At 35.3% G+C, this 16,165-nt stretch overlaps 1 protein-coding gene across 1 annotated transcript in view; it reads right to left on the bottom strand.

The window, feature by feature from the left end:
* Positions 1–16,165, bottom strand: part of LOC106877275 (lysophospholipid acyltransferase 7) — a 110,406-nt gene that overhangs the window by 8,116 nt on the left and 86,125 nt on the right. Inside the window, exon 4 of the mRNA XM_014926141.2 lies at positions 13,728–13,879. Within this exon, the coding sequence (XP_014781627.1) occupies positions 13,728–13,879 (152 nt within the window). The remainder of the gene's footprint in view (positions 1–13,727; positions 13,880–16,165) is intronic.

The following is a 16,165-nucleotide window of genomic DNA, read 5'->3' as shown; positions in this document are numbered from 1 at the left end:
GTATGTGTGTATATATACAAAACATAGGAATGTTGCATTCAAATCTAATGCATTACAATTTTTACACGAAAGAAAAGAGATAACAGTGAAGGTGAAGAAATACAACAGAAGTAGAAAGCTATTCTAAAGTAATCTGAAATCGCTTTATGAATGGCCACACAATGCTAATTCCAGCTTCTGAAGATTATAGCCACTAGTTAGGTTATGCACTGAAGTAGAAAAATCTGAAATGATGTACAGTGAAAAGCAAAATACAAGCCTAATTGGAGAATGGCAAAATGCGAATAAATAAAATGCTTTCTATTACATAAGCCAGCATATGTGTCGACCTCATGATTTCCAGCTGTTCTACACTTCTAAACATTCAATGTACACATACTGTATAGATAATTCAAGTTTCTGAAATTCTTTCATAAGGCTGCCACACACACACACAGATACACACAAACATATACACATAGATATATGTATATATACATATATACACATTGATATATATATATATAGATGTACATACACACACACATATACATATGTACATAAATATTTATATACACACACACACACACATATATATATAAGAAAAGAAATGGAGCAACAATAACTCATAATTTTTTATATGTATCTATATATATATACACACACACACATACATATTGAGTGTGTTTGTGTAATCATCTTTGAGGTTGTATTTACAGAGAAAGGGAGAGAGAAATTGGCCAATTTAGAATGCATTACAGCATAAAAAAAATAATAAAACAAAATAAAACAACCAGAAAGAAATATTAAATGTACTCCTTGCTCTGCATGTGCAAATATAAATATGCAGAGTTAAAATTTGAGGATTGTGAAATATCAGACTTGAGGAAGGATATGAAACAGGCAATCAACATAAATACCTTATGACGCGAATTGGAAAAATACAAAACAAATTATGAAGAAGTCCTCTCTTCCATTCTATAGACTAGAAAATGTAATGGTTGCAGGCATCAAATGAATTACATTGGGTGAGTTCCAGTTGGACTCTATCCACACATAATTTCAGCTAACTTTCTTAAGTCATTTAATTCTTTTAAATTCTTAAAACTATTTTCTCTTGAAGCTTTCATAACAAAACAACAACATCAATGAAAATCAGCTTTAAATTCACTGTTAAGTAATGAGACTGGGTTGTGATCTTTCAATTGATATAATCTTAATGTGCCACAATTTATCCAGATATAAATAGAAGACGAAAAAAACAAAAACAAAAAAACAAGGCTGTGTGGTAAGAAGCTTGCTTCCCAACCACATGGTTCCTAGTTCAGTCCCACTGTATGGCACCTTAGGCAAGTGTTTTCTGCTATAGCTTCAGGCTGACCAAAGCCTCTTGTGAGTAGATTTGGTAGACAGAAACTGAAAGAAGCCCAGCATTGATATATATATATATATATATATATATTTATGTGCATGTCTTTGTTGTCAGTGTTTGTCCCCACCCATCGATTGACAACTGGGTTTGGTGTGTTTACATTCTCATAACTTAGCAGTTTGGCAAAAGAGACTGATAGAATAAGTACCAGGCTTACAACTAATAAGTCCTGGGGTCTATTTCATAAACTCCAGCAAAACCACAGTCAAATAATTGAAATAAAGGAATAAAGTTAAAGCACAATAAAGAACAAAAAAACAACTGGTGTTTCAATATTATAAATATGATGGTGATAGACTCACATATTGCTTTCGATGAAAGCTCATAGAATTGGTATCTGAAGAGGCTGAATATGTTACAGACACGTTTACCTATAACAGGCCTTTTCAGGTTAGAACTGGCATGACACAAAGTTGGGCTTTTAAATTATAGGTAAAAATCTGACAGGCTTCTGTACAGTTTCCATCTCCCCAAATTCTCTCACAAGGCTTGGGTTGGTCTAAGTCTATGGCAAGTGCATTTGCCCAATAGACTACACAGCGGGTTCACATCTGGGGACCTCGTGGTTGTGTAACATACTTCATAACTACCCAGTCATGTTTGCATCCACACTATTGATATAAGTGGAAGGTCAAATGGTAGAATTAGTGGTGTGTCAGATAAAATGCTATGCAGAATTTAGTGTTGTTTGGTGTTAAAAGCCAGTGATGGTCAAATGTGCCTATTAACCCTTCTGGGAATCAATAAAATAAATACCAGTCAAGTACTGAAGGGTTGATATCAACTATGTACCCTGCCCTCTAAAGTTTTGGGCATTGTGCATATGCTAGAAATCAATATAATAGATATGAGACGGGGCAATGGATAGGTAGACTCAGTAGAGGGGTAAATAAAATGTCATGAGCTATCTAGTTACAGCTCTTTTCATTCTGAGTTTAATCTCTATTAGTGTTAACTTTACTTATCGCTCTTCTAGATCAGGGGTTCTCAACCATTTTTTATGTATGGACCCCTTGGATTACCATTTTATTCTCTTGGAACCATTTGATATTTAAAAACTAGTTTTAAAGATACTTCTTTCAAAATTCCTATTTTGTTTTTCACACATTAACTTGTGCAGGTTTAAAAATGTAAAATGTTAGAGAAAGAAACCTAGCAGATTTTTCCAATACATAGACCTAAAACAAAATTTTTTCAGGGGCCCTTAAAATACTATTGTGGATCTCCAATTTACTATTTTGTTGTGCTGACTCCCAAAAATCTGATATGGACTCTGGTTGAGAACCACTGTTCTAGATAAATGAATAACCAGGTTTGATTAATAAACACCAGTCAAACACTATGGTGAATATCATTGCTGAGACTCCCATCATGTCTAAAATGAGCTTTTGTCTGCTACAAAATCAATATTAAGGACATGAGAGAGAAGATGTGTTTATCTATGAAAGGCTTGGTTGTTGTTTAACCCAGGTCAGTTCCATTCAAGTAGACTTGTCATCAGCGCATTCCAGTCATGACCATTCCTTTTTATTTTCAGACAATGTATCCAGGACTATATGATCCTACATATCCACTTTTATTTTACTAGAAGGTTGGTTTGAGGGGAATTTTGCTGCTGTTTCTAGCAGGTGCCAGTGCCACTTAAAAAGTACCCAGTACACTTATTTAAGTGGTTGGCGTTAGGAAGGGCATCCAGCCATAGACACAACAGACAGTTGGAGTCTGGACAGCTCCCTGGTAGCCAGTTCCAGGTCAAACCATCCAACCCATGGAGCACAGATGTTAAACAATGATGATGATAATCCCAATGACGAGAAAACAAAATTGAGTTCACAGCCATATAATTCCTCTTTATCACACAATGTTGGATGATTTTAAAAAGTTTTAAAACCATCCCCTAATTTTTATAAAACATAGCAATTTGTTAACCCACTTTTCAGTCCTCACAATACCCTTCACCCCTATGAGGAACACTAAATAGATCAGTAGCTATTGTGGTCCAGTCCCAAGTAAACTCTGAACAAGCAGACCTATAATCAAAGGCAATCCAGCCATGGTCAGTCCACCTTTATTCAGGCATAGTGTATTTAAAACTGTATTATCCATTGTCTCTGTTGATTTTTTAAGGCAATAATATGAATTGAGGGAAATTTGGCAGCTATATCCAGCAGGTCAAGAGACAAAGTAAGAAGTTCCGTCTAGTATTGAATGGATAGTTAAAGGATTAATACATTATCTTTTGATATTTCTTGGTTTTTGCACAGTCAGCTTTAAGTGTCAACATTCTCAAATCATTTGCTAAAATCTTCCTAGATCGTATATTATCATGAGTATAAATAAAGGGGCTCCTATGTGATTGCTGGAACCTTTAGAAATAACAGGGCAAACCCCCATAAAACCAACCACATTCTTATTGTCTTAAAAAGAGAATAGCACACAGGATAATGTAGATCTAGATACACTACAATTGAAAAAGGAAAGAATGGTCATAGTTGGAAGAAGTAAAAAGCAGGTTTCTATTTATACACTGATAAGAAGCACACACATTGTGCGATGGAATACATCTCACACACACACACACATACATACATCATGTACAAACAAGCACATGTACATAGACATATACATGCTGTCCATAAATTACCTTTACAACTGAAAAATCCAGGAATAAAAAAAAAAAAAAAAAAAAAAGGACAACTCAGCAGGTTGCATGCAACCAATGGAGCTCGCGTGGAAGTGTTCAGATGTTTCTAATAAAACTTTATTTGTTTGCCTTTGTTTTCCAATAAACTCTGCTGGGTTATCTTTATCCTTTTTTTTTTTCTGAATTTTTCAAATTGTAAAGGTAATTTATGGACACTCTGTATATGATATATGCACACACACACACACACACACACACACATATATGTATTTATGATGTTAGACACCTCTACAGATACATTTATATGCTTCCTTCAACTTATTCACACATCAAATTTATACTCTGCAATTATCATGGAAGTAAATCTGCTTTGCTAGTACAATTATAGATGATTATATTTGCTAACATCAATCAGCGTTAAATTGGGGCAAATCTCAGCTGGAAACTAATGCTTCGGTAATCCTAAGCAGATTATTATTATTATTATTATTACCATTATTATTATTATTTATATTAATCTCTCAGGCTCACTGCAGTACAAAGTGATGCTTACACAAGCAAGCAAAGTAATAACAAAAGCTACAATAACAATGACCTTTGGTTAAATGAAATGTTATGAGAGATTCCTATTCATTTTGCATTTGAACAGAATACCAATTAGCATCTTCTTTTGAAACCAAAGAACAATTAATGCTTAAAGAATTACAGCACATTCCTCCTGTATACCTTTCATTCTTCTGAGGTGAGGGTGTCATTAAAATAAAGTACCAGTCAAGTACTGGGGTTAGTTTAAGAGATGGATGCTAGACTGCAGCTGAGAATCCTGACAATCTTGGTATTACTTGCCCTTTAAGGATTGACAAGGATATAAAGCCTAACAGATACAGTATTCTTGTGAGGAGTAGCAACCCCAGTTATTATTAACTTTGAAAGACATAATGATGGGGGGAAAATGTCACATAAATCTTATAATCAATGGGATATATGGCACATCTAGAATCATGCCAGATGCAAGATGGACAGAAGTATTGGGTCATCCCATAAATAATACGGTTTTTTATAATTCTTTTATTTTTCAAAATTAAGATAAGCAAAATTATTTTTTAATCTAAAATATACTCTCCTTCATTTTATACAATGCTCTTCCATCTATCTGGTAGACTTGCAAGGTCCCTCTTCCAAAATTCACTTGTCTGTGGTGAAAAATACTCCTACAGTACTGTTTTAACCTTGTCTACAGAATTCATATTTTTCCTGTCCAAATGATTTGGAGGACTGCAGAATAAATGATAATTAGATGGGGCAATATCAAGCAAATATGTTGTGTGAGGCATCGTTTCCCTTTCAAACTGCTCCAGCCTTTGGGATGTCATCCTCGCTGTATGTAGCCAAGCATTATCCTGATGGAAGAACACCTTTCATCTTGAAACAAAAGATGGCCATTTTTCTTCTAGCGCTGACTTGAATGACTAGTTAAATGTCCAAATCTAAGCTTCTCTGCTAGTTCCTCAACAATTACAATGGGATTTTGTTCCATCAGGGTGTGCAGGATGTCCTTGTCAAACTCTACCAATCTTCCAGGATGCGGCTCATTCTCTAGGCTGTAGTTTCCAGCTCGGAATTTCTGGAACCACTTTTGATACTGACTTATGCTTATTGTTTGAACTCCATATACTGCATAAATATTTCTCACACTTTCCATTGCATTGTTGCCTTTATTATACTCATAAACCAAAGTATGCCAAATATGCCCCTTTGTCTCTTCCATTAAAGCTTTGAAAAAATAACTGTTAAGATCGAAATGCACTCTTCAAAACTTGCACTAAGAATAAGTAGAAGGTAAAATTACTCCCTGCTTTTATAGAAAGTTGACGCAAGTAGTTTATCCTGTCTCCCTCTGACTTTTAGTTCATGCAATTTAAAAAATTATTTATGGGATGACCCAATATAAGATCTTATGTAATATTAGATAAATATTTGCTTACTCTAACAATGAACTTACATGTATAAATCTGCTTGACCAGAGTTTAGCAGGGGGATAAACAACATCATCAATGAGCTAATGAGACAGCCTCTAGGCGGTCACTCGAACTGCCTGAAATTTGTAAAAAATGTTTGCAGCTCTTTAACCCTTTAGATTATCAAATGAAATCCTTATTTATTCACATTGTTTTGAATTAATCATGCTACTATTTCATAGCTTTGTATTTTTCAATGATATAATTGTTTACTTTTAGAATGACATTATAGGGTAGGTGTGAGAGGCCAGATCTGGCTGGTTTGAACATAACACAGGCAAAATATTTGGGTAGGATATGGCCAGTTTAAATGCTGAAGGGTTAAGATTGAAGATTACTCCTACTCACACATGGCCATCATAAATTTATATGTGTCATGTCTACGTATTTTAATGGTTTACACACACGCACACACAGAGTATATATTGGTGTCACGCAACTGGCACCCATGCTGGTGGAATGTAAAAGCACCCATTACAGTCTCAGAGTGGTTGGTATTAGGAAGGTCATCCAGCTGTAGAAACCATACCAAATCAGACTGGACAACAGACATTAAAGCTTGGACAATGGACATTAAATAATGATGATAATAGTGATGATGACATATGGTCTGGCTTCTGTTTTGTACAAAATTTGTGTATGTGTGTGCGTGTACTTGATGGGGGTAGCTTCTTTTTGAAATGATGCACAAACAATATAGACTCTTATTTCATACCAGTGATGGTGCATGAACTTTTACCAGACTTCAAAATTTTTTTGAGATACAACATATTTACTTATTTTCTTCTACTCTAGGCACAAGGTCCGAAATTTTTGGGGAGGGGGCCAGTCGATGAGATCGACCCCAGTATGCAACTGGTACTTAATTTATCGACCCTAAAAGGATGAAAGGCAAAGTTAACCTTGGCGGAATTTCAACTCAGAACGTAAAGACAGACGAAATACCACTAAGCATTTTGCCTGGCATGCTAACATTTCTGCCAGTTCGCCACCTTAACATATTTACTTATTTGATAAGCAGATAAATTAATGATGGAACTTCTTCAGCGGGAGTCAACATTTGAGTTACTAGAAAACAGCAGCCAAATCGCTTTCATATAACACCAGACTGTTTTGAGACAGAAGTAACACAGACATTGAGGTGATACATAAATAAATAAAGAAATAAATAAAGAGAAAAAACAATGGGATGGTCTCAATTGGAAATGCTCTCAATCAGAATAGATTTAGGTATAATAGTAATAAAAGCATAATGAATCTTGAAGGGGCCTCAAAGGTCATGAAGACTGTTCCTTCCACCAGACATAATCAACAAAAACAGAAAGATAATCCTTTCTACTATAGGCACAAAACCTGGAATTTTAGGGGAGGGGACTAATCAATTACCAGTATTTCACTGGTACTTAATTTATCAACCCTGAAAGGATGAAAGGCAAAGATAATATAAAACGTTCTTCCCTCATGAGAGCAGCTGTTATTTTCTAGTATCTCACCTACATATTGTTCCTCATGATTTTTTTCTTTTTTATAGAAACTACATTCGAAACATTGTTAAAGCTCTAGAGTTTTAGCTTCATGTTCAGGTTAAGAAAAAAATCAAAACAAAAAACAAAACAAAAAGGAAACTACAATACACAATTATCTTTCATTCTGTAATAATAAACTTCTCATATTTGTGACAATGACAGATGGCAATATAAAGCTTGCATTCAGAATACACTTATGTGATTAATAAACCCCTGTCTCTTAAAACATGTACACACCATTAGTCTACTCTCAGGTTGCTTCTTCAAGCTCTGCTGTTTATATTACTATAGCAATACACAGATGCTTTCACCTTCAAATTTACAATCCACTCAAAATTATTGATAGTGCTTGACTTTCTACCTTATATTATCAACACACAACCTTTCTCTGAATAACAACTCAGGTTTTATTTATTTATTTATTTATTTTCAAAACTACAATATTTCAGAAACTTCCTGCTGCTCAAACGTATAAGATTATATGAATGAATGAATATATTCTAAGATTGTAGTTCCTTACATACACATGTATTGATGTATATGCATACATTTTTCTCTTCCCCCTCTCTCTCTGTATATATATATATATATATATATATATATATATATATATATATATATGAGAGAAAGAAAATGGAATTCAAGAGACTCTTTATTATTCACTACGCTCATTTCCATCCATCATGCACTTGTGCCTCGGAGGTGAGATGCTGTACAAATATTGTAGTACACTGTAGGTGCAGATGTGTCTTATCAGGTGACTTGTCAAGCAGTACCTTGTTTTTAATTTATGTGTGTGTATTATGATTTTATTCAACACACTGCCCCCTCAGATTCACACACTTATTGCAGTAGCCCTTCAGTTTTCCTAAGCTCTGGTTGGAGGCCCAACTTGGAAGGTTGGGCTTCCAACCAGGCCTTTCGTGATACCCTTTAAGCCAGATTGATTTGATTTTGATATTGCTGATGTTGATGTACTTGACTTGGCATCGGCCAGTGGTGGGGCAGGGGCAAAGTGTCACAAAAAGACACAAAGATACACATGCATTAAGAAGAGTACTGGTTTTAATATTTTACACTATTTCCTTTTGAAGCAGCAATCCATTTTCTTTTCTTTTGTGCTTTAAATAGTATCCCTATTCCTATTTTTTCTACAGTGTACAGGATGCATTTTACATGGCACTGGCACCAGTGAGGTCACCAAGTAACTCAGAAAAGGGGTCTTGTCTTACAAGTTACTTAGTGACTTCACCAGTGCTGCTGCCATGTAAAAAACACTCAATGCATTCTGTAAAGTGCTTAATGTTAGGAGGGGCATCTAGCCATAGAAACCATGCCAAACTAGCTGTTGGATTTTGGCACAGGTCTCTGGCTTGCTAGTTCCTGTTGAGTCATCCAACCCATGGGAAATGGATGTTAAATTGTGATGATGATGATGAGAATGTGTTGGTAATTTCAGTCCTGTTGTGTTTCAAAACATTAACAGTGATCTTTTAGCTGAAGTTAGGGGTATGAAATGGTTGAAACTAGAAGTAAAACACCAAGACAAACAAAGATGGTATCAGGAAAAGAAGAAGTAAGAGCATGAAAAGGAAAAGCTGGAACAATGTGGAAGGCACAAAGTAAGAAATTAGAGATTAGCAAACAAACATGCAAGTGAATCATCCGAGCAGTGGAAGGTGTGATGTTCTAGAAAGAATCAGTATAATGCTAATTGGCATGTATATTATTTGTCTGGGGAATAGCAGCTGTTGCATACTAACAGGAATTAGTGATTTGTAAGGTGATGTGCAAATTATCTGATCAGTAGCAGGTGCAGTACGCTAGCAAGAATCACAATTAGCAAACCAACATGCAAATGAAATGTTTGAGCAGGCTCAGGTGCAAGGCACTAACAGGAATCAGCATAATGCAAGCTGACATGAAAACTGAGCCAAAGTTGTGTAATAGAACTGCTCATTTTAAATTGCAAGAAAGCCAAATCAAAATGCTGAACAGCACTATTTGAGATGTATGAATGCTATTTGCAATAAGTGCAAAAGTTGCTTCAAGAGCAGTTGAAGACTCTACCAGATAATCCAGTGTTTATGCTATGCTGTGGAGAAAACAAAGTATAAACTGCCCACTTCGCCAATAGCAAATCCAATTGATGGATTTATTCACAGGCAATGATGCTGTTAGCAGAGAATTAAAAAAAAAAACATACGTGAGTACAAATGCGCAGTAGTATTCACATCACCTGGAACACAGCATGATAAAGATCTGATTAATGCTGGTGGAATATGCATATCACTTCTAAGGCAGAGTTACTCACCACACTGCAAAGAGTCTTCTATCAGATCCCAGTACAGAACCAACCTATGCATAGCTGTACATATCCAATCCTGAAATACAGCTGAACAAATGACACTCATGTAACCCACAAATTAGAAATGAAACTAGGAAGGTACTGCAAGAGTTAATCCAAGAGTATAATCCATTTTGGTAGCAGTTTAAACTCATATCAGATGAGATGCCAAAAATATGCATGATTTTCATATGGAAATCAATGCATCCACAGAGAGTAAACCTATGCATGTTTAACAGCTTCAGAGGTGGGTGCTATACTTCTTGGAATGGGCTAAGTCTTAAGCTATGAATGCCAGATCATTTTATATAAACGTGCAGGAGAAATGATATTTATCAACCATTTGCACATGCTATATGATCCTCTGCACTTTTGTACTTTTGCATTTGAATGGTGAATATGAATAGCATTTTAGAACACCTAAAACACTCTGTACTATTATGACAGCCTAGAAGGTGGATGCAAGAACAAGGTAGTATGGGGTCACAAATAAATTTCCTTCATAATAATCAAAAAGAGAAGCACACACAATTATACAAGTGCATGGTTCATCTAGAAAGGTTGAACCATTATTAATGCTGTCATATTCCTCTATGGGAGGTCCCTGACACATGCAAAAGCTTTTCCAGAATACAATGGCAATTGTGAGATATTTTTGGAAGCCAGATCTCTTCATTAAAATGATATGCAACGTTGTGCAAAAAATTACTGTGCAGCTGGAATCTGAACAAGCAACAGCCAGTTGACCAGACTGTTTTCAAGTGTCTTCTATATGAAGTTAAAGATCAGCTTCAAAATAAGCATATCACTGAAGTGGAGGGGATAATCTCCATGGTTGACTTCCAAAAATAAGGCCTCCTTCATGCACATTTGTTGGTATAGTTGTATCCTGATGGCAGACCATAAACAACAATAATTTATGACAAATTTGTGAATGTGGAGCTTACAAATGAATAAGAAGATCCTGAACTTTACTGAGTTGTAAAATGCATGCTCCATAGTACATGTGGACCGGACAATCCAAATGTGGCAAGCATGCATAAGCAACACAAGAAAACAAAGCATTGCCACTTTGACTATCCAAAAGAGTTCAGGACTAAAACTGTCGCTACAACTGATAGCTACCCATACACACTAGAGTCAATGCCTTGGAAAATGAGTTATGGTTTAACTTTCTCTTGGCCATAGGTGAAAGGAGACAAACTGATGCAGATGCAAACATCAAATTGTCAAATCAATGCATCATTATTAAAAGTAAAGAGTAACTCCTACACCATGTGTTTAGTGATCAACTTGATTTACAGTTTGCAAGCAAGTTAACAATTCTTGCAACTCAAAACATTACAAAAATTGCTGGCTTGCTTGCAAACATTAAAAAGATGTTAAATGAAATCAATGAAATCATCATTGATGCATTTCAAGGAGAAGATTGTATAGATGAGTCTGGACACTTCTTCAGCCGATGATGAGCACAATGATTCTTTGTTCTTCCAGACTTTTTAAGCCATTTTATTACTGAAAGGTTACTGCTACCTCATAGATCCCCACCATCTTGAAAGTGGATTCATTGTAACATTTTGCTGACTCTAAGCTTAAAAATTGGTCTAACCAATGATACACAGGTGATACAACAACTCGTGGGTTTTTTTTAACCACCCACTTTCTATGACCATACTAATGATGTAATAACAGATGAAGAAAAAAGTGTACGCAGAATGTTAGAAAGGGAGGGGCAGACAAAATAGCTTTGTATATCAAGAATACAGCATAGAGAGGTGGGTTAAGCATGTTTTGGAGAAAAGCTTTTTTTTGAACAAATACATATTTGAACATATCCAGCAACAAAGCCAAAAGCGAGAATCAGGAGTGAACAGGTTTATAATAATAATAATAATAATAATAATAATAATAATCATTATTTCTTTATTTGCCACAATGAAGATATATTATAAGGAAAAAATTGCAGTGATGCTGAGGGTTAGCATAGAACTAAGGACAAGAAAACATGCATGAAAATCAACAGTATAAAGGAATAAGAAAATGTCTCAACAGAGGGACAGCCATCTGGGGCCAAACAAGGGACATCACAAATTCTTGATCATCTCTACTGCCAAGTGCATGTGTACTCTCCAGCCTACATGTTAATGTAAACTCCATTCAATGGGGTTCACTTGTCAATGTCACCTATATTTCAGCAGATGTCCTGTATGGTTGTGACTCTCTTTCCACCATCACCTTCCACTCCAATTAAGAGTTCAAGTTATTTAGAACTTGGCCAAAGAAGAATGTGTTTTTTCTCAGTTCTTTCAATCTTCTTCACCATGCAGTCCTTTCCAAAATAGCCACCAGACAGAGGAAAAAGTGCCTATCTTTCCTGATGAAGGTATGGTGGGGCTATCCTCGTGACAGACTTGGTTAATAGCTGGATTTGTTTTATATACATCTTAACTGATTAGAAGTATTATCATGTACATGGTTTGTATTGGTATAAAAAGATGGGCTACAGCAAATATTCTGTTCAATACCAGAGATCTGCTTGTCAGTTGCTTGATCTTAACCATTTGAGCATGTCCATTAGTGGCTGACAATATGTGCATTTCTGTTCACAAGCTGGAGTAGATGGGAAGCATCATAGCCAGGTGCTGAGAGGAAGTTTTTGGAGTTTGGATAATTCAGCTTTGGAAACATGGGTGTTTCAATCATCATTCTTAAACAACCCTCATTCAGGGACCTTTTGAGTGGGATAGGCTACTCAACCTGAAGAAAATCCTAACTGGGCTCCACCTGCAAGGTCATATGCTGTTTACCTTGATATAAGGTCATCATGTTGTACACATACGGTTGTGATGCATGTGCCTGGTGTATCCTTACCAGATGTGTAGTCATGATGGGTATATTGGGCTTTGTATATTTGTACCCAAGTGTCATTTTGATGGCATGCATTGCTCTCTCACTCAATAATAATAATAAAGATGGTTTCAAATTTTGATACTAGGTCAGCAAGTTTGGGGGTGGGGACAAGTTGATTACGTTGACCCAGCTCATGACTGGTACTTATTTCATTGACCCTGAAAGGATGAAAGGTAAAGCTGACCTTGGTGGAATTTGAACTCAGAATGTTAAGACGAACAAAATGCCACTAAGCATTTTGCTTGGCACAGTAACACTTTGGCCAGCTCACTGCCTTAATAATAATAATAATAATGATAATAATTATAATCTTTTCTATTATAGGCACAAGGCCTGAAATTTAGGGGGAGGGGACTAGTAAATTTCATTGATCCCAGTGTTTCACTGGTACTTAATTTACTGATCCCCAAAAGGATGAAAGGCAAAGTCAACCGTAGCAACAGGCGAAATACCGCTAAACATTTTGCCCAGTGTGCTAACAATTCTGCCAGCTTGCTATAATAATAATAATAATAATAATAATAATAATAGTTTCAAATCTTGCCACAAGGGCAGCCATTTTGGGAGAGGGGATGTGTTGTTTACATAGACCCCAGTGTTCAACTGCCTACTTAATTTAGTGACCCTGGAAGGTTTGAAAGGCAAAGTCAACCTCGGTAGAATTTGAACTCAAAATGTAGCAGCAGATGAAATACTGCTAAGCATTTTGTCCGGCATGCTAACGATTCTGCCAGTTCACCACCTTAATAATAATAAGAAGAAGAATGATAATAATAATAATGATAATGATGATGATGATGATAAGAAGAAGAAGAAGAACAACAACAACAACAAGTACAACAAAATCAAAATTTTAACAAATTATCCTTACTTTGATACTGAAAAAATGTGACATGGTAAAATAACCAAGTGCAATGATTGGTATAAGTGATAATCTGCGTAACATTGGTTTCACAGTTTCAATGTCATTGGTGTCTGGCTCATGAAGCATATCATAGTATGTACGGTACTTCATGTATGGACCTGCAAATAAGAAGACAAGAAGGATACATAATTTTAGTATCAAGTGTTATTAGCAGAAAATCACAGTATACTGACACAAGAAAAGAAAATACATAGTTAAACAAACTTTGAAAGAATGCAGTAAAAAAAATTGACTTTTTTGTTCTATTTCTCTAAAACAAATTTTCTTAAATCATCATTGTCATTGTTTTAATGTTTGTTTCTCCAAGTTCGGATAGAATTTGTTGAACCAGATTTTCGATGGCCAGATGCCCTTTCTGTTGCCAACCCTCATCTATTTCCAAGTAAGGTAATATTTCTCCATGACCAAATGTTTACAAGGAATAATGGAAATGAAGGACATCACTTGAAACATGGTAACATTTGTTTATAACCAGTGCATGATGCCAAGGCAAGGAAACACAAATGCACACACACACACACACACAAATATGAAATGGGCTTCTTTTAGTTTCTGTCTACAAAATTCACTCACAAAACTTTGGTTGGCATGGGGTTATAGTAGAAGACACTTGCTCAAAGTGCCACACAGTGGGTCTGAACCCAGAACCATGTGGTTGGGGAGCAAATTCTCATACCACACAGCAATGCCTATCCAATGGATATGAAAAATGACATTTTAAAGGGTTTAACAATGTAGACAAATTGCATGTTTTATGTATTAAACAATGGTATTTCAGCTTTGAAGATCCCATTTTTTTTATCTTGCATTGTGTATCAAGGACTACATTATCCAGTGAGTTTGTTCAATTTTTTTTAACACAGTAGAGTGTGATATGAGGGAAATTTAGCATGTTGTACCACTTTTAGATGTTTATATTTTTATCACACAGTTAATGATAAAAATGAAAGAAAGTGAGGTAGTTATTTAGAACTGTAATTTGAGTTCACCAAGAGCTCTCTGTTACTTTTATAGCACCTAGAATTAGCCAATCCAACTGCAATGGCAGAGAAGATGCTCAAATTGATGAATTTAGATCTTTTAAGAACAATAATAACAGAAGAGCTAAGATCAAAAAAAGAAATAAGATGCTAGATTGAAACAACTTCAATGAATTAGGTTAAATTAGATTCTGTTTAAAAAAAAAATAAAAAGATAACTAAAACAATAAAAATTCATTGACTCTGTGGTTTAGAAGTGTACTTTTAGGTTTGGTCCCACTGAGTGGCACCTTGAGCAACTGTCTTTTACTATTGGTCCATATTGACCAATGCATTGAGTTCATTTTTCCATGCTTGCATGGGTCAGATGTAATTTGTAGAGGCAGATTTTCTACAGTTAGATGCCTTTCCCATTGCAAACCCTCACCTGTTTTCAAGCAAGGTAATATTTTGACATATCTGGATGTTTTCACTAAAAATTGAAAATAAAGGACACTATTTTTATAGTGGTGATGTTTGTTTTTAGAACAATTGCACAATATCAAGTAAAGGAGATGCTAACACACACACACTCTTATATATATATATATATATATATACATACACACTCCCACCGGACTGGCCCTTGTGCCAGTGGCACGTAAAAAGGACCCACTAAACTCTCGGAGTGGTTGGCATTAGGAAGTTATGTAGATAGGAAGGGTAAGATCCCTGCTGTTTCCTTATTTAATTCTCTGTCTGAAGAATTTCTAATAGGAAATTCCTTACATGTAAAACTCTGTAATTCCTAATAGCAAATGAAACACATGTAATGGTGAATATATAACACCAATAAATTTTCCAACTTCCTGTTTTGTTATATATAATTCTATATATATGTATATATAATTATATATATGTGTATGTATATATACATATACATATGCATGTGTATGTATATAATATAGTGAGGCAGTAAGATTATACTTGGATTTCTTTCACAACTAGAGATTTTATTTATTGGGAGCCTTGCAGCTCATAAGAATGAAGGAGATATCTGAAGAAAGTTATTAATGGTCTTTTGAAATCAGAAATCTAAGATTTGATTAAAATTTTCTCATTCTGAAAAGGTGGTTTTGGACAATTGGTTGCAACTCCTTAGAACTACACAGTTGAGAGTTGTTATTGGAATAAGATTCTACAGTGTATGCATGTGTGATATGTCTATGTATGTGCAAAATTAATTCTCCTTAACATATTTCTAAAATAAACCTATAAGCCATATTAAGTTCTTTCTGTTACACACACACACACACACACACACACACATGCATGCACACACACACACATGCATGCACACACACATGCATGCACACACACACACACACACACTAAATGATTAGCAAATGAGAAGAAAATAATTTT

The sequence above is a fragment of the Octopus bimaculoides genome, chromosome 2, assembly GCF_001194135.2.
Source record: "Octopus bimaculoides isolate UCB-OBI-ISO-001 chromosome 2, ASM119413v2, whole genome shotgun sequence".
Lineage (NCBI taxonomy): Eukaryota > Metazoa > Mollusca > Cephalopoda > Octopoda > Octopodidae > Octopus > Octopus bimaculoides.
This window is presented reverse-complemented; position numbering and strand designations above follow the sequence as displayed.